Source organism: Chlorocebus sabaeus, chromosome 26, assembly GCF_047675955.1.
Source record: "Chlorocebus sabaeus isolate Y175 chromosome 26, mChlSab1.0.hap1, whole genome shotgun sequence".
Classification (NCBI taxonomy): Eukaryota; Metazoa; Chordata; class Mammalia; order Primates; family Cercopithecidae; genus Chlorocebus; species Chlorocebus sabaeus.
The window spans coordinates 6,267,882-6,291,814 of record NC_132929.1 but is presented as its reverse complement, the minus strand read 5'-3'; the positions used below and the strand labels follow the sequence as shown (position 1 = coordinate 6,291,814).

Sequence of the window (23,933 nt, the reverse complement as noted above, 5' to 3'; positions counted from 1 at the left end):
GGGCTTAAAGAAGGGGAGTGACACAGTCCGGCAGACACTTTACATACCACCCATGGCCTCTGTGTGTGTGGAGAACAGACTGGAGAAGAGCCAGAGTTTTGGCACACAGATCTGTTAGGAGGTTACTACATGAGACACCAGGCAAGGACCTGCCCTAGAATGGTGGCTCAAGGCAGAGAGAAGAGAGGGGCAGCTGCATACAAATAAAATGAGTCACGGCTGGGCACGGGGGCTCAGGCCTGTAATCCCAGCACTTTGGGAGGCCAAGGTGGGTGGATCACGAGGTCAGGAGTTCGAGACCAGCCTGACCAACATGGTGAAACACTGTCTCTACCAAAAATACAAAAATTAGCTGGGCGTGGTGGCACACACGCCCAGCTACTGTAATCCCAGGTACAGGCGGCTGAGGCAGGAGAATCACTTGAACCCAGGTGGCAGAGGCTGCAGTGAGCCAAGATCGTACCATTGCACTCCAGCCTGGGCAACAGAGTGAGCTCTGTCTCAAAATAATAATAATAGTAATAATAACAACATGAGTCACAAAGAGAGAGCTTGTGAATAAGCATGATGGGTGAGGAAGGAGAAGGATGTCTGAGTGACTCCCCAGTTTCTAGACTGGGTGGGCGGTGGTGTCACCAACTGAGACAGAAAATACAAAGGGACGAGAAGATGAGGTTGAAGGAATGTAAGTCATGTGATATATATATATACTTAGAGAGGAAAGACAATGTCCACACAGAGTACAGTCAGCTGGACATTGGATTCAAGAGAGCTTTGGATTCAAGTCCTAGCTCATTACTTAAGGTGTGGAAGCCTTGGCCTCGCTTTAAAAACCTTTTTTAAAAAAACTATTTTAAACTTTAAAAACTCTTAAAAAAAAAAAAAAGAGTAGGAAAACCTACTCTTGCCAGGACTGCTGTGAAGGTGAGGACACACAGGTCCCACTCGATGAATGGTTGCCATCATTGTTGACAGCATTTTCTTTGGTATTATTCTGGATAGAAGATCTTTGGTCACATTTCCAAAAACTCTGTGGTGATGGTTCCTGTTAAGTGTCAACTCAGCTAGACCACAGTACCCAGATATGTGGTCAAACACTAGTTTGGATGTCGCTGTGAAGGTATTTTTGTAGATGAGATTAAGTTCTAAGCCAGCAGACTCTGAACAAAGCAGATTACCCTCCATAATGTAGGTGGACTGCGTCCAGTCAGAGGAAAGAAGAGAAAACGACGGACCCCCTCCAGGGAAGAGGGAATCCCGCCTGGCGCCTCCCTTCAGGCTAAAGCTGCAGCCTCAGCTCTGTCTCCAGCCTGCGAGCCAGCACTAGAGACTTTCAAACTGCCTGTTCCCACAACTGTGTGAGCCAATTCTATAAAATAAATAAATCTCTCTATATACACACACATACATATATGTTATAATCTAGATATTTACATATACACGTGTGAATGCGTGTGTATATCTATCTATATCTCTCTCTATCTGTATATCTCCCATTGGTTATGTTTTTCTAGAGCACCCTAATAGATCTTTATATTGTAGATTTGCCCGGCATCTATTGTGAATGCCTTTACTCCTCATGAAGCCAAAGTCGAGACTATCTCAATGGTCATGATTCAGAGAGTGAGTTTTTGCTAATGAATCAAAAGACCGTACTGTTGTGGTCAACACGACAGAAGAACATTCTTATGGTACAGACAACAAACGACCCAGCAAAATCCACACACTCCACCTACAGTGCGGAACTGCCTCTGGGAAGCGCCTGTCCAGAGAGGCAGTGCCGGCCACGGGTCCACGGGTTCCTAGATGGGGCCTCAGGACAAGCTCTCCTGAATGGCTTGAAAGGCAAGCAATGAATGTCATTTTCAGACCAAGCAAATTAAACTGCTAGGGTTCCTTTTCTGTTCTCTATTCCCTGTCCCTGACTTGCAGCGGATCTCACAGCCCTAGGAAACACTGGGGCCCTCGGGTGGAAGGAGCCAGGTCCCTAAGTCCCTCTGTGAAGGACTCAATCACAGGCCATGCCTGACCTGGACAAGGGCCAGAGTAGCCTTGCCCTAACGGAGCCACTGAAAGTCAGGGGGTAGCGCCAGCAGTTAGTGTCACCCTAACGATACCCTAACCTCCGTACATAAGGCAAGGAAGTCAGTCGAGCCACATGAACCCCTTCTCCTCTGCCTGGGGCTTGGGAGGAAATTTGTCCATGGGAGGTCAGTGCTGACCACCTCCCAGAGAGCAGGCTGGCCCTGCTCCAACTACTGTGGCAGGGCTGGGGAGCAAGCGCCCTGAACGCTCCGCTCCAGTAGGTCCAGCTGCTGCTCTGTCCCTCTACTGGGATGAGTCCTGAGACCGCAGCCTGCTCCCCTGGCTTCCCTGGGACACTCCTCAGCCGCCACCATAAGGGGTCCTAATTCCTCGTCCGCTCTAAGCTGATGCATCCTGCGTGGTAAAATGCCCAGCCCCGTGAGATTCCCGATGCTGGGGCCAGGGCCGGGGGTGGCACGCGGGGGTGACTGGGTGACGGACGTCATTCCTCTCGTCTTTTCGTCCACACACCCACTCTGCGGAAGGCAGCTTTTCCTTTGTTTAGAGAGCTTAATCTGTCTGACCACGAAGGTGGGTGTGGACGGAGGAGGCAGCTGTCCCCGTGTCACTGAAGGCAGCGCAGTCACCACACTGCATACCCCGAGGACATCAATCCCACAGTCAGCCTATTCACTGCATTTCCCCTCAGCACCAAGAGCCAGCTTCAAAATAATCCAGCAAGGGGCTGGGGGGGAAGGTAGGGGTAGGGAGATCGTGACAAAACAAGATGGACCAGATGCTGACATCTGTGGAAGCCAGATGAGGGGTACACAGGGGTTCATGACAGCAGTCTCTTTACTTTTATGTATGTTTGAAAGTTCTAAATAAAAATATTTTTCTAAAAGGAAGTTCCTTATATGAGCCGAAATACAGCAGAAGAGGAGCCTCAGCTGACTCTAAGGTCACTCCTGTCTTCTCTGATACCATTTTAGGGCGTCATGGTTACTCTCATGAAAGAAGAGGTGTTTTCAATAGACAAATGTGGGTTATTTTTCTATTCCCATTAATATTTACTACATGTCATTATCTCCAAGTCTAATCACTTAAAGAGAAGATTTTAAATAATTGATTAATATAAAAGAAGAAAAATGCCACGCTGTCTGTTTCATTACCTATCAAAACCCGGAAAACCTCCTCCTCTAGTTCTGACACCGACACATACATATATTAATGCATACACTGAGAAGAACAGGCATACAAATCAATAGACACAAATCTGCTTAGGGTATTTTTCCGAGGGAAAAACCATCCTCCTCTCTCCATCTCCCGCGTGGCCTGCTCCTCAGCACCATGCCACAGCAATTCAAATAACTCTCTCTATTTTACTCACAGAATTTTAGGGTTCCCCCCAAAACACAAAAATCTAACATTTCTTGAACACTGATAAAATATGTTCTGTTTGTGTGATCATACGTATGCATGCATAGCGCATAAACAGGCTTTAATGTCTAGAGGAAACGCATGCATCCACACCTTTTTTTTTTTTTTTTTTTTTTTTTTTGAGATGGACTCTTTCTCTGTTGCCCAGGCTGGAGTGCCATGGCGTGGCGCGATGTCGGCTCACTGCAACCTCTGCCTCCCAGGTTCAAACGATTCGCCTGCCTCAGTCTCCCCAGTAGCTGGGATTACAGATGCCCATGCTCTGGCTAATTTTTGTAATTTTAGTAGAGATGGGGTTTCACCATGTTGGCCGGGCTGGTCTCGAGCTCCTGACCTCGTATCCGCTCGCCTTGGCATCCCAAAGTGCTGGGATTACAGGCCTGAGCCACCATGCCAAGCCACATCCACACTTTTAAAATGCCCTTGTTGGCCGGGTGCAGTGGCTCACACCTGTAATCCCAGCACTTTGGGAGGCCAAGGTGGATGGATCATGAGGTCAGGAGTTCAACACCAGCCTGGCCAAGATGGTGAAACCCCGTCTCTACTAAAAACACACAAAAATTATCTGGGCGTGGTGGCAGGCGCCTGTAGTCCCAGCTATTCAGGAGGCTGAGGCAGAGAATCATTTAAACCCAGGAGGCGGAGGTTGCAGTGAGCCAAGATCATGCCACTGCACTCCAGCCTAGGTGACAGAGAGAGACTCCGTCTCAAAAAAAAAGAAAAGTCCTTGGTTCACGCTCGGTCCTTGCAGCAGGACACCAAAACAAAACAAACACAAAGAGGATGCTCTTGAACCATCTCAGCAAGACACCAAGCGGCACTGTCAGAAGCACCTCCTGTGAGAAACAGCGCTTCTCATGAGCCCATCAGCCTTCAGCAGTGAGATTTTATCGAGCTCTGCTTCCTGCTGCCTGAAAAAAAGCTACAATTCTCTTCGCCATTGCCTCCAACCTGCTCACACATCTGAAGGTGGAACCCTGCTCCAAGGCCACCTGGAGACACAGGTGCCACTTACCACGAGGGAGAGAGGCCTCTTCCAGGAGACGACACCTATGAGTCCGGACAGCAGCACCTGGAAGGACAAAAGGTACAGGAAGGTGAGATGCTTCCGGAACCTTTCATGGGCAATCAAAACATGGTGAACCGTTTCAACCTGGAGAAGGACGTGTGGAACACAGCACGCACACGGTGGCGGGGCTACATGAGCTGCACTGTCACAGCTTGCACCCACTCTGACAGGCACACTGGTCTCTCAGGGCACCAGGGCGCTCTGGAGGGGTCCCTTTGTGCACTGCACGAGGTGGTCCAAGAGTGACAGGCTTTCTGAAACACCCCACCCTGGTCCTCGACGTGATTTGGCTGTGCTAGGCACACGCCTGTAATCCTAGCTACTCGGGAGGCTGAGGCACGAGAATCACTTGAACCTGGGAGGCGAAGGTTGCAGTGAGCCAAGATCACACCACTGTACTCCAGCCTGGGAGGCAGAGTGAGACTCCATCTCAAAAACAAAAAAAGAATCACAGAGAACACTATCTGGGGAAAAGGCAAAGGCAACCCTACCCACGGGCCACCCGGCTACCTGCCACGGCTGCATGGACCCTGGGCACGGCAGACCCTGGAGGCTCCTTCTCCCCTCTACACGCTGGGCTCCCCTGACGCACGCCCTTCTCTCCCCTCCAGCCCCTGCGAGCCGCTCCCCTTCACTCATCACAGCTTCCCACCTCACCCATACTTAGGCAGTGTCTTCTGATGAGGCTCCAGAACTTTCTAGGCCCTGACTCCAAGTGGCCTACTCCTTTCCCAGGCCAAGTCCTGTCCTTGACCTTGCCTGGGGTCCCACCAGAAGTCACCCCCTCTCTCCTGCCTCCTCCTTACTGTCCTGATCACATAAATATGCTGTGACTTCTGTCCCTTAGAAGAACCACTGCTTAGCCCTGTGTCCAGCTCCTGGCCTGCCTGTCTCCTGGGCAGCCTCCTGAGTCCAGGTACCCTGAGGATGACACTGGCTCTGATCCCCACATTCCTGATTTCCTGGTGTCCAGGAAGGGCCAACTGATCATAGAGACACAGTCACTTCCCACCCACTACCATCTATCTGGTTTCAGCTCCACAACTCCAAGGAAATGTCTCCCAAGGTTCCCCAGCAGTCACTGAGTGCAACAGACAAAGCTCAGTCCTCATCACCTGGTTGAGGGCTGAGGCTCCCTCCCAACTGGGCTCCTGCGGCTCCTCACTCCCCTGCGGTTCTTCCCACTTCCCAAGGGGCTGCTCTCCTCCACAGTCTCCCTCCTGGCCTCCTCCCTCTCCCCAGCCTCTTCCTGGTTTCCCAAGACCTGTGTCTCCTGAGCCTGTTGTCTCCCCTCCCCAGGGCTCTGTGGTGGCTGTCCTGAGGCTCCTCGAGCATCATCCACTGGTGTCTGCACAGGTGATTTTCAGCCCAGGGCTCTGCCATGGCCATGGCATCACACCATCCACAGGCTCCGCTCTCGGCATCTGTCCAACCCAACATGTCCAGAAATGCAGCTGCAGCCTCCACCTGGGAAGCCCACACTTTCTCTTGTAACCTCTGCTCTCCACAAGAGTACCCCTTCTTCCTGGTCACTCAAGCCCAAATCCTAGAGACCCTTCCTCTCCCTCACCCCCACGTCCAACCAGGGAGGAGCAGGAGGCTAAGGCTCGCTCAACAGGGCAGCATGTGAGAAGGCGAATTACAAGGAAGGTGTTTGCAGACCAGGTCTCCTGTGAAGGCAAATCACTCACGCTTGCACGAGCCAGGCATCCAGGCACTGGCTGGAAGGGCTTGGCCGCATGGCCCCTGGGACTCCAAAAGCACCAGTCAGACCCGGGAGGAGGGCATGGTGCTGACAAACTCACAAGGTTCCCTTGGTCACAGACTGCAGTTCACCCTCAGCCACCTCCGCGGGGGCAGAACCAGGTCTCCAACACAGCAGCCTCTATCACATCCAGCACCACGCTAGTCCAGTCTCAAAAACATCTGGCCACAAAACAATAAAACAACAAAAACATGGACCAAAGCGAGCGCACCAGGGCTCTGCTCCCAAGACTCTCACGTGTGTACTTTTTCTGCAACGCACACAAGTCCTCCAAACACAGTCACCTGCGACAGCCATTATTTACAGTCATTTCCCACCTCCCGGCTCCCCTCTCATGGCCATGCACCCAGCTCCTTGCCTTGCAGTCCAGTTTCAACCCTACGGAAATCCTGGACCAGTACCTCTCCCGTCTCTCTGGGGCTGCGTCTCACTAACTCTCCTTCCGAATGCCCCGAAACCTCTCTCTTGCCTTCTGTGCCCACGACTTGAACCAGTGGGCACAGCACGTTCCCATGTCATTTCACAGTCAGAGGACACTGGCCTTCCTCGGACGGAGCTGATCATTCCCGCCAGAGCTCTCACCATCATTTCATGCTTGACGTTTCAGACCCTGACTTCACTCCTCCACCCCCACCTTCTTTTGGTGAATTCAAAATTTCTGACCATAATGCCATCATGTTTTGAGCTCATGGTACAGGTCAGGGGCCACTCCGTCACAAAGCAGGATCCATTCTTCTGCTCAGCACCCTCCATTTCCTGGGTCGTCTCTCTCCCCTCTGCCAGCACGCTCCTGTTTCACTTGCCGGATGACAGCCTTGTCCACTCGCTCTTGTCTCCACCTCCTCCCTCCCCACTGAAGCCATCCCGGACGCCTCCGCCAAACAAACTGCATCTCCCTGGCCTGACAATTTAGACCACAAAGCTAGGCCCTGATTTTCCAGCACTGAAGGCACCTCCCTTGGTGGCCCCACTCCTGTCCAGGCCACTCTGGGCACCTCCAGGGAGGCTGGCAAGGGAGGAAACTGCAGAGCAGCCACTGCGTGACTCACACACAAGCCACAGAGCACTGTGGGCTGTCTCCCCTCCACACTCAACCTCCGAGACAGCCCCCATCTTCCCGCACTCCCTTCCTGTCGCCCCAGCCCTCCCGGCCCCAGCCTCAGCCCCCGACTCTTCTTATCCCTCCGGTTGAGGGCCACATTCCAGGGCTCTGGCTCTAACACTGCCGTCTCCCTAGGATGAAACTTCTAAAAAGTGTCCTCTGTTTCTCCTCATGCTCCAAACTGGCCTCACCCAGACTAAGCCTGGACAGACGGTGAGAAGGAACATCCCCCAGAAAATGGCGCCTTCCACTTCCCATGTCTACCAGATGAACTCTTACCCATTCTTCAACCATGGCCCCGCCCTCCTCACCCATGAAGAGCCTAGGAATTCAAGAGAACAGGGGGCCCAGCAGATCCCCAAACTACCACCAGAGTTCTGCAGCCATGTTAATAAACTCAGATACGGGCCGGGCACAGTGCCTCACGCCTGTAATCCCAGCACTTTGGGAGGCCGAGGCGGGTGGATCACCTGAGGTCGGGAGTTCGAGACCAGCCTCAACATGGAGAAACCCCGTCTCTACTAAAAATACAAAATTATCCAGGCGTGGTGGTGCAGGCCTGTAAGCCCAGCTACTCGGGAGGCTGAGGCAGGAGAATCACTTGAACCTGACAGGCAGAGGTTGCGGTGAGCTGAGATCACGCCATTGCACTCCAGCCTGGGCAACAAGAGCGGAACTCCGTCTCAAAAATAAATAAATAAATAAATTAATTAATTAAACAAACTCAGAACGCTTTGACCTCTTCTCAGCTGAAGTGTATTAAACTATCAAAATTCTATAGTGACTAAGTTGCTTGTAGCAGGAATTTCACTGAAAGTACATAAACCTCCAAATCGTAGGCACTGCTCCACCGACTTCTAAGCCTGAAGGAAGTTAATATTGCTTTTATCTTAAGCTACAGGGAGAGGTCTTGACCTTCCCCATTCCCATAAGCAAAGCTATCATTCCACAAATCCCCTCACAGAATTTGACTTTCAACAAACACAGGTGACTCGCTCACTGAAGACGATGTGCATTTCCAAATATCATTAATAACTACAACTAGGAATGGATCACATTCTCCCACACAAAGCAAAAGAATAAAGCCACTAAACTTAGTGTGGCAGGCAGAATTCTAAAATGACCCCTGGCCTTACAGAATGCTCTCCCTGAGCAAGAATATGATGGGCTGTCACTCTTGTGGTCTTCCCCAGGGGCATGTTCGAATGACGTGGCCCCAGCAACACTCCGGTTGCAGCCTTGTGAAACCTGGTCAGGTGACTCTTTTATGGGAGGGGGGCAGGGAAACGCTGGGTAGAGAAGGGTGGGGTGCCTGGCGAGGGCTCCACCCTCAGGCCTATGCCCATGGACCTAAGTGAGAACAGGCACTCCTGTTTTCATGCCCAAATGTTACATTTTCCAAGACCACTCTGGCCCCCCACGCTCCCCATCCTGTACCCATAAAAATCAGAGACTGTAGCGGGCACGGACACAAGCAGCTCGTTGTTGAAAGGAGCAGAAGAGCACACCGACAGACACCAGCAGACGCTGGCAGGCCACTGACGGCGGGATGATGCAGAATTTGGTCGGAGGCAGTCAGAGGAAAGTCCAGCCACTGGCTGGCCTGACTCCAGGGGAGGACCACCTTCCCACTCCATCCCCCTTTGGCTCCCTATCCACTTCACTGAGAGCTACCTCCACCACTCAATTAAACTTTGCACCCATCCTCCAAGCCAAGCCCACGTGTGATCTGATTTTTCCTGCACACTAGGGCAAGAACCAGGATACAGAAAGCCCTCTGTCCTTGTGATAAGGCAGAGGGTCTAATGGAGCTGATTAACACAAGCCACCTGCAGACAGCAAAACTGAAAAAGGGCACTGTAACATAACACACATCCACTGTGGCCTTGGGACCTGCAAACACTCAACCCTAGAGGCTGCCGTGGAGTTGGAGCCCCAGAACGCTCCCCACAACCTACCCACCTGCATGGTTTGAACAGAGGGGCACCGAAGAAGCGAACCACACCCCTGTCACGCCCTGTGAGGGGATAAGGGAACTCCTCCAGTTTCAACTCTACTAAGCAAAGTCCAGACTCCTAACCCAAGAAAACTATGAGGTATTAAGTGAGTGTTGTGTCAAGCTGCAGTGTATGGTCATTTGCTACATAGCAACAGAAAACAATTGTCATGGACTAAATGTATGTGACCCCCCAAAATGCAGATGTTGAATCCCTAACCCCCAGGGTAATGGTATTTGAAGATGGGGCATCTGGGAGGTAACTAGGATTAGACCGGGTCATGAGGATGACGCCTTCACAATGGGACTAGTAGCTCTATACAAGGAAGAAGGTGAGCTCTCACGCTCACTGCACACACACAGTGAGGAAGACCATTAAGAGTGCAAGTCACGGCCGGGCACGGTGGCTCACGCCTGTAATCCCAGCACTTTGGGAGGCTGAGGCAGGCAGATCACAAGGTCAGGAGTTCGAGCCCATCCTGGCCAACATGGTGAAACCCCATCTCTACTAAAAATACCAAAAATTAGCTGACCGTGGTGGCATGAGCCTGTAGTCCCAGCTACTCGGGGGGCTGAGGCAGGAGAATGGCGTGAACCTGGGAGGCAGAGCTTGCAGTGAGCAGAGATCGCGCCACTGCACTCCAGCCTGGGCGACAGAGCGAGACTCCGTCTCAAAAAAAAAAAAAAAAAGTGCAAGTCAGGAAGGAGCCCTCAGTCTCACCAGAAACCAAGCGTGCTGACACCCTGATTTCAGACTCTCCAGCTTCACCAATTGCAAGAAAATAAATTTCTGTTAGGTCACCCGGTCTACGCTATTTTGTTATGGCAGCCTAAGTAGACTAAGACACTATGACATCCCGAGTGGGACATTGGATTGTTGTTCCAAAGCATCTGCTTTCTCCCCAGACCTCTCCAGGAGGGGCAACACAGGCTTCCCTCCCCACACCACTCCCCGATACCGGGAACACTGACACAGCTCCAAACACCAGCGCTTGAGCGCTTGGAAGTGTCTGTGCATGCGTTCCTTGCTGCTCATCAGTGAGCTTCTGTGGACCCAGGTTGGAAAACTTTTCCCTAGAGAGGCATAGTTCTGCCAGTAACAGGAATGCACCCAGGATCTGGAAACACTGTGATCCTTGAGGGCCTCAGCTCACAGCACAGTAGAAACCCCAGGCCAAGCCCCTACCTGGCAGTGGGCACCAGGCTCAGTCTCAGTGCTATGGTGGGCACGCATGCTCAGGGCAAGTCCCTTCTCCAGCCACATGCCGCATGGTGCTGCTCCCTGTCATTGCAACTCCAGCCACCTGCCACTCTGGCCTCGGTTTATTATTTGTTTGTTTGGGAGTGGGACACTGGATTATTTTTTCAAAACATCTGCTTTCTCCCCAGACCCCTCCAGAAGGGGCAGTGCAGACTTCATTCCCCACACCCCTCCCCAGTACCGGAAACACTCACATAGGTCCAAATACCAAGGCCAAATAGATCGGGAAAGGCATGATAGTGCTCAGGGAGAGGAGGCTTAACCCTAATGAGGGAGGGTCTGCAGAATGGCTTGAGGGAGGCTTTTCACGGCCCAGGTGCTGGGGCGCCTCCTCTCTGGAGAGAGCTGTTCTGGCCCACTGGAGACCAAGGGTGGTTGATGTAAAAGAAGCTCAGAGCGCCTGCTCTGAAACCTCTCAAAAACTGTTTTTGCTCAATTCCAGCTACCAGCAAGGACTATGTTGCACGTTCTGACATCTCAGTAATGCTGTAGGTTGATTTTGCACCACTCTCATGAGAAAAAGGGTCACGAACCTAGTTAGCCATGAAATTACCACATCACGAAACCTTCCTCTGTTTAATTTATAGGTATCATTATTCAGAGTCCACAGTTCACAAAGAATATAGAGAAACCGAAGAGGGTTGGGGAATAGTAACACAGAATTAAACAGCTGTGGGAAAAAAGCCAAACAGATTGGAAAAGGCATCATATGGCTCAGGGAGAGAAGGCTGAACCTTGCGAGCACCAGGAGTTGTCACAAGGACACAAACTCACTCTTTTCTCCACTTCCCCACCCAGCCTAATAGAGGCAAGAGATAAAATTAGAACAGAGACAGAACTTCCTGCTGTTGAAGCCGATGACAGGGGATAACAGGCTGCCGGGAAATAATGGCATCCTTAGAGTCAAAGACCTGCCCATTTGATTGGTACCCTGCCTGGACACAGAGGCCTGGAATAAATTAGCTCTTTGAATCCTGTCCTCTCACACTGAAAAGTGATTTGACTTCCTAAAATCAAGAATGTTCTTCAGATAATAAAGTCTGGTCCAAAGGCAAATGATAGTGAAGCAAGTCCTTCTACAACACAGTTTTGAAAGCCAAGTAAATTACTTTCACAAAACATACGGCAGATGGTTGCCCAATAGCTACAGTGATATCAATTTACCACTAAGAAGCCAGCATTCACTGTGTCTGCAGAAAGCATTGTTGTTGCAAATAATATTCTGAGTCCACCAACCCCCCATCTTCCAAACCTCCTGGACTGCAGCTCTGTGCAATATTCTTTCTACAGCCTCCTGGAGCAGCTGATCTTCCTACTTCAACCTCCCTCAATTCTCCTTGCTTTGGGTGTGGCTTTCTTTCTCTGGGTCTTGCTGGGGCCACAGAAGGCTCGTTGAGGCATGCAGGCCTCCACCATCTGTCTCTACCTTTGAGGACACACTCACTGCTACCCCCACCCTGTCCATGCTTTCTGCCCCCTCTCCTTGGGGCAACTTCCAACTCACCATTCCCTCTCCCAGTCTTTCATCCCAGGCTGTGGTTCAAACATCCTCTATACCATTTCCCTTCAGGGACTGCACCAACACATCACACTCATAATGTCCCTGAGAAAAGTTACCTTTCTTCTCAACCTACTGATAGAGAAAGAACTCTGCAGCTTTCATTGTCTTCTCAAGCAGAAGCAAAACTATAAAGTGATGACAAACATCACCTCATGAAAGAAAAAAAACTCCATTAGTGTTAAAGCGTTTTAAAATATTCTAAATAACTCATGAGTCAAAAGCAACTGAAAGGTGAAATACACCATGGTCTGTTCTGAGACAAAGCATGCTTCTTTGACGCACATTCTCTCCTAAGTGCCTGGTAACAAACTCATTTGTCCTGGGCCTGCCCTTTTAGATGCTGCCTTCTCTTACAGGTATCTACTCTGACATGAGGGTAGCTAGCTGCTGGATTTTCTTATTTAGTGGGTTATTAGGTAGCACATATATTATTATAATACATTTAGAAATACTTTTAGTTTAAAAATTTCAAAATAATTTGTTTCCTTCGTAATAGTTTTATTTCATGCTTTTAAAAACCTTATTCTGAGAAGGGATCCACAGGCTTCACTAGACTGTCACGCCAAAAGTTACGACCCCACCCCCGCCAATTAAAGTTCCTTTAGAGCAGATCTTTTGGTGATAAACTCCCATTTTTGGTGTATCTGTAAGTAGCTTACTTCACCTTGATGCTTGAAAAACAGTTATGCTGGAAACACCCAAGGTTGACAGTTGTCTCTCAACAGTGTGAAACTATTATTCCACTGTTTTCTCGCTTCCATCGTTGCAGCCGAAAGTCAGTTGTCCTCATTCTCTAAAGACTTTTGAGATCACCTCCTTGCCTTTAGTATTCTGAACTTTTTGCATGGCATGTTAGGTGTGGATTTCTTTTTAATCTTCTTTGAGCGATACTGTGCTACTGAATCTGTGGATTTATATTTTTCATTAGTTCTGGAAATTTTGTAGCTAATATCGCTTCAAATACTATATCTTCGCCATTCTCATTACCAGGGACTCCAATAGCTGTATGTTTGTCCTTCACATTCCATCCTCCAAATGTCTTAGTTTTCCTTCCACATATTCCCTACACATGTCACACATGACTTCATTCTGGTTACTTTCTTCAGCTGTATCTTCCAGATCATCAATTGTCTCTGTACTGTGTCTAATCAGCTGTTGAACTATATAACTGCACTTGTTTAGAAAATTTCAGTGATAATATCTCAAATATCTAGAAATTCTGCTTATTTTATTTCCAAATGTAACTATTTCAAATAGTTCCTTGTTGTGTGCTCATCTATATGACTGTGTTGATAATTACTTTAAATATTTCATACACTAATGTTCTAGATTCCAAGACATGTTGTCCCAGGAGGGTATCAAAGTCTGCCCTTTGTTGTCTCATTGTGACTTGCTTTCTTTGATGCTTGAGCGCTTGGAAGTGTTTGTGCGTGCATTCCTTGCTGCTCATCAGTGAGCCTCTGTGGAGCCAGGCTGGAAAACTTTTCCCTAGAGAGGTATAGTTCTGCCAGTAACAGCAACGCACCCAGGATCTGGAAACACTGTGATCCTTGAGGGCCTCAGCTCACAGCACAGTAGAAACTCCAGGCCAAGCCCCTAACTTGCAGTGGGCACCGGGCTCAGTCTCAGTGCTATGGTGGGCACGCATGCTCAGGGCAAGTCCCTTTTCCAGCCACATGCCACCCGATGCTGCTCCCCGTCATTGTGACTCCAGTCACCTGCCACTCTGGCCTCAGTTCATTATTTGTTTGTTTGGGAGTAGGGCAGTAGACCTTTAAGATCTGCAATGCTTCAAGGAGCATGTCCTTTGTGGTGTATAGTTGTCCTATAGAAGCAGCATCCTTCAAAGTGCCTACTCAGCCAAGATGCCAGAATCAGAAGGAAATCCCCCATTTCTGCTGTTTTTAATGGTCACATAAGTACACCAATAAAGCAAGGAATAGAGGCCATTTTTTATTTTTTAAAAGTTAACTAATGTTATAAACTACCAAAATATGAAACTTTATTTAGCTAATAAAATTATTCTTTATAAATTCCAAAGTATTGCACATGCCATATTATTTACTCTTTTAGCCCCAGAAACTATGTTTCTCAAATCACTTTACTTTAGAAAAAACAAAACGTTATCCCAAATTATTCTTTCTATTCATTTTCCCCTGGAAAAAAATATTACTCCCATCCAAAGCCTTTCTAATTCAGTAGCTTTCCTACATGCTGGTAAGAAACTGTAAAACAAGGATTCCATTCACAAAAGCAAAAAAATTAAAAACTATCCAAGAATTAATTTCATGATAAATGTATAAGGTTTTTAAAAAGACAACTACAAAACTCTACTGAGACACAGGAAGGAAGATTTTTAGTAAATGGACATATATACCATGTTCCCAAATGAGGAAACCTAAAGATAATAAAAATGTTAATTTCTCTATATTCATAAATTAATTTAGTGAAATCTTAATCAAAATCCCAATGGGATTCTTTGAAGGTTGGCAAAATGATTTGAAAATTTATCTGAAGGAAAAACATGTGACAGTAGAGAAGAAACAATGTCACTGAACTATGTAGAGGGAAAGAAGTTTACCTATTACTGGACACAATTTTCGTCCCTTCATGTTCTTTACAGACATGTAAAGAACAGAATATAATGCCCAGAAACAGACTTATGCATATATTAGGGTTTAAAAAAATTAGTTTTTAAATTGTGGCAAAATACACATACATGAAATTTACCATTTAACCATTTTTAAGTATACACTCAGTGGCACTGAGTCCATTCACCTTGTGCAAACATGCTCCTCATCCATCTCCAGAAAACCTTTCATCTTGCAAAATTAAAACTTTGTATCCATTAATTTACACTGATTCCCCATTCCCTCCCCCACTCTAGCCCCTCGCAACCACCATTTTGCTTTCTGTCTCTATATGAGAGGAATCGTAGTCTTATCCTTTTGTGACAGGTCTCTATCACTTAGGATAATGTTTTCAAGGTTCATCCATATGTAGAATGTGTCAGAACCTCCTTCCTTTTTAAGTCTAATAGTATTCTGTACGTATAGACCACATTCTGTTGAGCCACCCATCTACAGATGGATGCTTGGGTGGCTTCTAACTTTCAGCTAGGAGGATAAATGCTTCTACGAACATGGCTGTGCAAATATGTCTTTGAGACCCTTCTTTCAGTTCTTTTGGGTATGTGCCCAGAAGTGAAATTGCTGGATCATATGGTAATCCTATTTGTAACAATACAGAGTGGAAAACAGTATAAACCTCCCCAATAATTACAAATAGAATTGCCATTTGGCTATTATTTTTTGTAACAGGCATTCTAATGGGTAGAAAGTGGTAGTCATTTTGATTTTTTCTTTTTTCTTTTTTTGTTTTGAGACAGAGTCTCACTCTCACCTAGGCTGGAGTGCAGTGACATGATCACTGCACCTTCAACCTTCTGGGCTCAAGCAATCCTCCCCCTCAGCCTCCTGAGTGGTTGGGACAACAGGTGCATGCCACCACACCCAGCTAGTTTTCGTTTTTTTTTTTTTTTTAAGAGATGGGGGTTTCGCCATGTTACTCAGGCTGGTCTTGAACTCCTGGGCTCCAGCGATCCTCCTGCCTGGGCCTCCCAAAGTGCTGGGATTACAGGTGTGAGCCACTGCACCAGCCATTGTTGTGATTTTTATTTGCATCTCCTTAATGATTAGTGATGCTGAGCAGCTTTTTATGTGCTTATTAGACATCTGTATCTCTTCTGTGGAGAAAGGCCTAGTCAAGTCTTTTGCCTATCTTTGAAGCTTTCCTCCCAGCTTTATTGAGGTAATACAAATAAAAATTGTATATAAAATGTACAGTACAACATGATTCTGATATACATATACTCTGAAACGATTACCACAATCAAGTTAACCATAACCATCACCTCACTAGTTACCATTTCTTCTGAGTGTCTGATAAGAACATATAAAATCTCTTTCAGAAAATGTCAAATACACAGCACATTATTAAGTATAGTCACCATGCTGTACATTACGTCTCCAGAATGTATTTCTTTTATAACTGAAAGTTTATACCCTTTGACCAACACCTCCCCTTTCCCCTCTCTCCTCCAGCCCCACGCAACTACCCTTCTCCTCTCTGTTACCACGAGTTTGCCTTTTTTTTTAAGATTCTACGGACAAGTGAGATTATTCAGTATTCGTCTTTCTGTGTCTGGCTAATTTAACTTAGCATAATGTCCTCTAGGTTCCTCCAAGTTGCCAAAAATTCTTTGCCCATTTTTGAATTGAGTTGTTTACTTTTCTGTTGTTGAGTTTTAGGAGTTTTTTATATATTCTGGATAATAATTTCTGATGAAATATGTGATTTTCCAGTACTTTCTCCCATTCTGTGGGTTGCCTATTTACTCTATTAATAGTGTCCTTTGCTGCACACGTTTTTAATTTTGATGAAGTCCAGTTTGCCTACTTTTCTTCTGTTGCCTAGGCCTTCGGCATCATATCCAAGAAATCACTGCCAAACCCAGGGTTGTAAGGCTTTTCCCCTAAGCTTCCTTCTAAGAGTTTTAAAATTTTAGCTCTTATGTTTAGGTCTTTAATCCATTTTGAGTTAATTTTTATATAGGATGTTAGTTAAGGGCACAACTTCATTTTTTTTTTTTTTTTTTTGCATGTGAACACATTAAATTAGTTTTTACAATTTAATTCATATAATTTAGTTATACAAGGAATGATACAGTAACTGATGGGGGGAAGACTATTCAGTAAATGGTTCTGAGATAATTGTTAAATGTAAATAAATAAGCAGATAGAGAAATTAAAATTAGTTCCCTCCCACAAACCAAAATATATTACAAGATGATTAAAATATTAAATGTAAAATAATTAACCACCCAGGTTACTGGCTAAAACTCACAAAAAGGCAACTGCTCCTCAAAAAAATTTACCAAGAGGCCAGGCACGGTGGGTGGCTCATACCTGTAATCCCAACACTTTGGGAGGCCGAGGTGGGTGGATCACTTGAGGTCAGGAGTTCGAAGACAGCCTGGCCAACATGGTGAAACTTGTCTCCACTAAAAATACAAAAAATTAGCCAGACATGGTGGTATGTGCCTGTAGTCCCACCTACTCAGGAGGCTGAGGCAGGAGAATCTCTTGAACCCAGGAGACAGAGGTTGCAGTGAGCCAAGATTGCACCACTGCACTCCAGCCTGAGCGACAGAGTGAGACTCCAGCTTAAAAAAAGAAAAAAAATTTACTCAGAAAAACACCTTACAAGTAACCAATAAAATGCAAAGTGAAATAAGAGGTCCCTTGCTGCCTGTCAAGCTAGCAGTGGTTAGAAAGAACAGCGGTCCTCATTCACAGGCCTGTAGAGAATATACATCAAGAGGCAATGTTATCAATTGGCAAAAAGTATAATCAAGAAAGTAAGCATGGGCTCTATGCAAATACATTCAAAGCCCAGGATGACAAAGATAACTTGCTAAATTACTACAATTGATACCCCAAAAGACCAAAACACTAACTGTTCCCATAAACACCAATAAATTGGAAATATGGCTAAACAGCTGCAGGCAAAGTCTTCAAAAACTTCTAAGTACAAAGATTTCCAAAGCTGTTTAAATTTTTTGGAGCACAGAAGGACAAAAAGGGGGAACTTCCAAATTCTCTTTATAAAGGTCAATATAACAATCACAAACCTGTAAAATATCACAAAAATAAGGAATAGACCAATGGCTTTTAAATAGAAGTACATCGTTTTTGTTTTATTTTTCATGTGCTGGATCAATATTTAATGAATTTCCCCCATGTATCAGGCACTGTTGGGCTCTTTCAGATATTTAACTCCTTCCCCCTCATAATTTATTTGGCAAAAGTTACATTAAGTTATTCCGTCTCCTCACAAAGCGGGGCTCTCCCTGACTTCAAGGGCCAACATCCAAACAAAACCAAACACGAAAGACAGAGACTCAAAAACTTAGCATTCCGCATCTACTACACATACTAGATATAAACACCCAAATTTAAATGCTAAAAACTCATAGGACAGTGCATTAAAATGATAATTTTACTGGTACATCATTTTTAAATAAAAGGTCAGAAAACAGAATTCAGCAGTACATTCAAAAGAATACAGAACATAGGGGGCTCATGTCAGGAATGAAATGATGGTTCTGCATATTAATGTGACAAAAATGAAAAATCTGATCATTCAGTAGATGCATGGAAGACATCCAATTTTCTCTTTTAAAAAAGAACTCTTAGGACTGGGTGCAGTGGCTCACACCTATAATCCCAGCACTTCGGGAGGCCGACGCAGGTGGAGCACTTGAGGTCAGGAGTTCTAGACCAGCCTGGCCAACATGGTAAAACCCTATCTCTACTAAAACTACAAAAATTAGCTGAGTGTGATGGCACATGGCTGTAGTCCCAGCTACTCGGGAGGCTGAGGCAGGACAATTACTTAAACCCGGGAAATGGAGGTTGCAATGAGCCAAGATCATGCCACTGCACTCCAGCCTGGGTAACAGAGCGAGATTCCACCTCAAAAATAAAATAAAATAAAACAAAATGATTCTGAAAATACTCATGTGGTATGCAGAATTACGAGATGGCCCCCAAGGTCTCCACTCCCTGCTGTACATGCCCCATAAAATCCTCTCCCATGGGCGGTGGGTGGGACTGTGAATAGGTACGTGATTAGGTTACGCTGCCTGACAGTGGTGGATGGGAGGTCCCAAATCAGTTCGCTGTTCAGTTCATCAAAAGGGAAGTTCTCTTGGGTGTGCCTGACCTAATCAGGCAAGCCCTTTGGTTCTGGGCCCTTGGTGAAGTCCCAGTTTGAGGTGTAAGAAGTTCTGCTGCTGGCCTTGAAGAAGTGGGCTGCTGTGTGGTGAGATGCCTCTAAGAGCTGAGAGCTTCCCCACCCACAGCTTGCAAGGAAGCAGGGCTGAGTCACACAACCCCCAAAATGAATTCTGTCAACAACCTGAAAGAGTTTGGAAGTGGATCTTTCCCTCGTCAAGCCTTTGGATGAAGATGCTTCCAGCCTCACCAGGATTTCAGCCCGCAGACCTTGAGGACAGGACCCAAGTAAAACATTCCAGAGTCCCACCCCTTAGAAACTCTGAAATAATAAGGTTGAGCTGTTTGAACCTGCTATGCATGTGGCAATCTGCCACATAAAAATAGAAAACTAATGTATCTAGCTAATAAAACTAAAAAGGAAAAGTAAAAGAAAGTTATAAACATTGGAAAGAAGAAGCAAAGTCATTACTATTTGAAAATAATATGATCACCTAACTGGAAAACCCAACGGAATTGATTCAGAAGAATAAGAAACCGTAAGAGCCAGGTGTGGTGGCTCACGCCTGTAATCCCAGCACTTTGGGAGGCCAAGGCGGGCGGATCACAAGGTCAAGAGATTGAGACCATCCTGGCCAATATGGTGAAACCCCATCTCTACTAAAAATACAAAAATTAGCCGGGCGTGGTGACGTGTGCCTGTAGTCCCAGCTACTCGGTAGGCTGAGGCAGGAAAAGTGCTTGAACCTGGGAGGCAGAGGTTGCAGTGAGCCAATATCGTGCCACTGCACTCCAGCCTGGAGACAGAGCGAGACTCCATTCCCCTCAGCCCCCAAAAATAAAAAAGAAAGAAAAAGAAACCATAAGAAAATTCAGTATGTTATCTGGTTACAAAATCAGTATGTTGAAAATCATAATACTATACATAGTTGTCTCTTGAACAAGAGGGGTGTTAGGGGTGCCAACCTCCTGTGCAGTCAAAAATCTAGGTATATAACCTTTTGATTCCCCCAAAACTTAACTGGTAATAGCCTACTGTTGACTGGAAGTCTTACCAATCACATAAACAGTTGATTAACACACATTTTGGATGTCGTATGTATTATATGCTGTATTCTTACAATAAAGTAAGTTAGAGAAAAGAAAATGCTATTAAGAAAGTCTTAAGGAAGAGAAAACAGATTTTACTATTCATTAAATGGAAGTGGATCATCATTAAGGCCTTCATGCTTGTCATCTTCCTGTTGAGTAGGCCCAGGAGGAGGAGGAGGAAGAGGAGGCCTTAGTCTTGCCGTTTCAGGGTGGCAGAGGTGGAAGAAAATCCACGAATAAGTGGACCCACGCTGTTTAACGCATGTTGTTCAAAGTCAACAGGGTCAATATTTATTGTGCCCTGAATATATGCCAGATATACTTACTAAGTTTTTATACTTTATCCTGACAACCCTAATTAGTCTGTGTGATTCTTGTGCCCATGCACAGATGTGAAAATTAAAGCACAAAGAGATTAAGTGGCTTGCCCAACGTTCCGATGACGGGCAGGGTTAGGACACAAGCTCTTAAAACTACAGACAAATAGCTTTCCTACATATGTGCAAGCAAAGACTGGTTAGAAAAAGAATACAATTAAAGCTTCCATTTATAATGGTAAGCAAAAAGGTAGAATATCTTAGAATAAATAGATTTAATAAGAGGTGAGTAGGAGCAATATGAAGGAATCCTTAAACATCTACTGGGGAACATAAAAGACTTCATGATTACATGGGAGGGAAATTCATTTTTTAAATAAAAAGACTAAATAATGTATAAGTTTCATGGAATTCTAATTAAAATACCAAAAAGGGGAAAAGAAAATCCATGCAATAAGAAGTGCTAGGGCAACTGGCTAGCTACTTGGAAAGAAATGAAACTTCATCTCTACATTTTAACCTTAAAATAAATTCCAGAGAAATCAAAGAGTAAAATATAAATTAAAACATAAATATTTGAGAAATTTGTAAAAGAATCTTAAAGAAGTAAGCCCTTTGAGGCACCACACAATTTTGAGTCATAACTGAAACAATTAATGAATTTAAAATGTATACGTTTATGGTTAAAAAAAAAAAAAAAAAACCCACATTTGTATGTGGTAGGAGGAATCTGTGTTCTCAATCCCAGGACCTCTCTGCATCAGAAGAACAAGTCTGTGCCTTTGACGTGTGAGGTCGGAGCCTCCTGCAGAGTGAGTGGAGTCCCGTCCCCGTCCCAGAATGAACTTGGCCATGGGACTTGCCTGGCGGTGGTGAGTGGAAGTGGCACGTGCCATCGCCCCTGAGCCTTTTGATGTATTACGTGCTACCTCTTGCCCTCCTCCTCGCCCAGGTGGCCACCGCCCCTTCAAGCCTGGGCCCCAGAATGGACAGATGGCACAGACACAAACCCCATGAGAAGCCTGCAACCCAAAGTGGAGCTACCCCAGCTGACCTGCAAACCCAGAGGGGAAAATAATGGCTCGCTGCTGTCAAGCACTGCATTTTGGCGTGATTTTCAATGGAGCGTTATTGTGAAAAGGGCCAATGAACACATTTGTGGTTCAAAAAACAACCATAAAACCCAAGGCTGGTTTCAAATAGGAAAAATATTTATAATGCCTAAACAGACAAAAGGCTGATTTTCTTAATTTACAAAGAGCTCATATAAATTAATAAAAGAAACAACAGAAAAAAATGACTGAATACCATGAATAGGATGTTTACATTTTTAACGAACAATAAACATGTAACAGAATGCATAAACCTACTTAATGTTTTAAAGCAAGTGAAAACAGTAAGATAAGTATTTTTATCAACCAGACTGGAAACGTTTTGGTGAAGTTTTGGTAAAACCCAGTGACAGCAAAGGGCAGAGGGGAAAGTTCGTTCCTCTTAAACATTTCTGATGTTGGCATAATTTGATGTAGCCTTCTTTGGGGACAATTTCATAGCAACTCTCAAAATAAAAACTGTACATACCCATAGTCAATGGTTTTAATCCTGGGAATTTAACCTGTGGATATACTAACAGAAAGAGGCCAGCCTATTTACACAAGGACGTTTACTGCAAAAACCTGAACCAGTGAGTAGCAATAAAGAGCTAGTTAAATAAACTTTGATATTTACATAGAACATGAATATATGCACTATAAAGTTTAAGGTAGATCTATTTATGCCAATGTGGAATGATCTCGAAGATAAATAACTGACAAGCAAGACACAGCCCAGTGTGCACTGAAGGATCTCTGTGTAAACGAGAAGGAACGGATGAGTGCATTTACTACATAAACATTTCTCTCTGGAATGATGCGCAAGAAACCTAACAACGGGAAACTGGATTAAGGAGGAGGCGAGGGGGACCTTGCTTTTTATGTGTAACTTTCTGTAATATTATAACCTTTAATCCATGCATGTATTATGTTATGAATATTTTAAACTCTGCATACCATTGAACCTAGAATTCTACTTCTAAGAATTCCCAGTATTAACCAAAGGATTATTTCTTATTTTGGAAACTGGAAACAACCAAGGTGTGCAGCAAGAGGGAATTACATATATTCATTGGGTCCTTCCCAGTTGCTGCCATTAAATCATATTATAGAAGAATATAGATATATATGTATGTATATTGTACACACACACATATAGAGAGAGAGAGATGTATATTGGAGATAGGGTCTCCCTCTGTAGCCCAGGCTAGAGTGTAGTGGCATGATCACAGCTCACTGTGACCTCCACCTCCCATGCTCAAATGATCCTCCCATTTCAGCCTCCCGAACAGCAGGGAATATAGGCATGCATCACCTGGCTAATTTCTGTATCTTTTGTAGAGAGAGGGTTTCACTATGTTGCCCAGGCTGCTCTCAAACGCCGGGCTCATGTGATCACCTCGCTGTGGCCTCCCAAAGTGCTGGGATTAAAGGCGTGAGCCATCGTGCCCAGCCATGGGAGAATATTTAATGCCATGTGGAAATGTTCACACTAAATGAAAGGAGGAGGAGGAGGAAAAAAAAGCAGGTTACAACATGGTTTGGAAGGTGAATAACTGCCCTTCTGAGAAGCAAACAAATACATAAAGAAAATCAGCAGCTGCATCTCAAAGTTACCATGGTTATCTCCAGACAGTGGGATTTTGGCTCCCTCTGTATTTTTCTATTTCCCATGGTTGATACATAACAGAGAAAATGCATTATTAAAACCCAAGCCAGCGACAGCTGCTTCTGCCTCCTAAGTGAGGAGGCATAACCCACGCCAGTAGGCACTAGCTCCCTCTGATGCTCCCATCAGCAGGTGGGAGAGGTGGACGGGGCCAGAAACATTCCAGCACTGGAATGTGAGGGCCGTTGGCTTCAGAACAGGTATGGAAAGGTTCTGGAAACAACGGCGGCCTGTCTGAGTGAGGGGCAGGAAACCAGCATCCCTGCACAGTGACAGGGTCTGGGGTGGCAGGACGACAAACAAGGTGTGTAGGGGACGGACGGGGCCTGATCTGCACAGAAAGTGGTCAGCCAGGTGACCAGCCAAGTGTCCATGTGCAATTCTATGTGGGCTGCTGCTCCTTGATGGAGAATACTGAGAATTTCAGACATAAACGCACGCTTCAAGAATAAATTCCAACCAGCACCCAAATGTATTCAAGAGCCTCTGCCCCCCTCCCTTTCTCAACCCATTGTCAGAAAAAAGTATGAAGTGGGAAGGTAGATTGCCCTGCTTGAAAAAGAGTATTATATAAACCATTTGCAAATGACTTTTATTCTCTTCTTTTAGAAATCTCCTCATGGCACAATAATAAAAACAATGTATTTGTTGATACAGAACATTAATTCCATTAAAATTGCATTATGTGTAATGAAAAGCTATCAGAGTATAATTATGCAAGCAAATTCACAGACCCACATCAACTTTT

The 23,933-nt window shown here is 45.6% G+C and overlaps 1 protein-coding gene across 3 annotated transcripts in view; it reads right to left on the bottom strand.

The window, feature by feature from the left end:
* The window catches only part of ENTREP2 (endosomal transmembrane epsin interactor 2), a 438,166-nt gene that overhangs the window by 240,908 nt on the left and 173,325 nt on the right, over positions 1-23,933 (bottom strand). For all 3 annotated transcript variants that reach the window (XM_008017214.3, XM_038009779.2, XM_038009778.2), the window contains exon 2: positions 4,481-4,537. In XM_008017214.3, the coding sequence (XP_008015405.1) occupies positions 4,481-4,537 (57 nt within the window). The remainder of the gene's footprint in view (positions 1-4,480; positions 4,538-23,933) is intronic.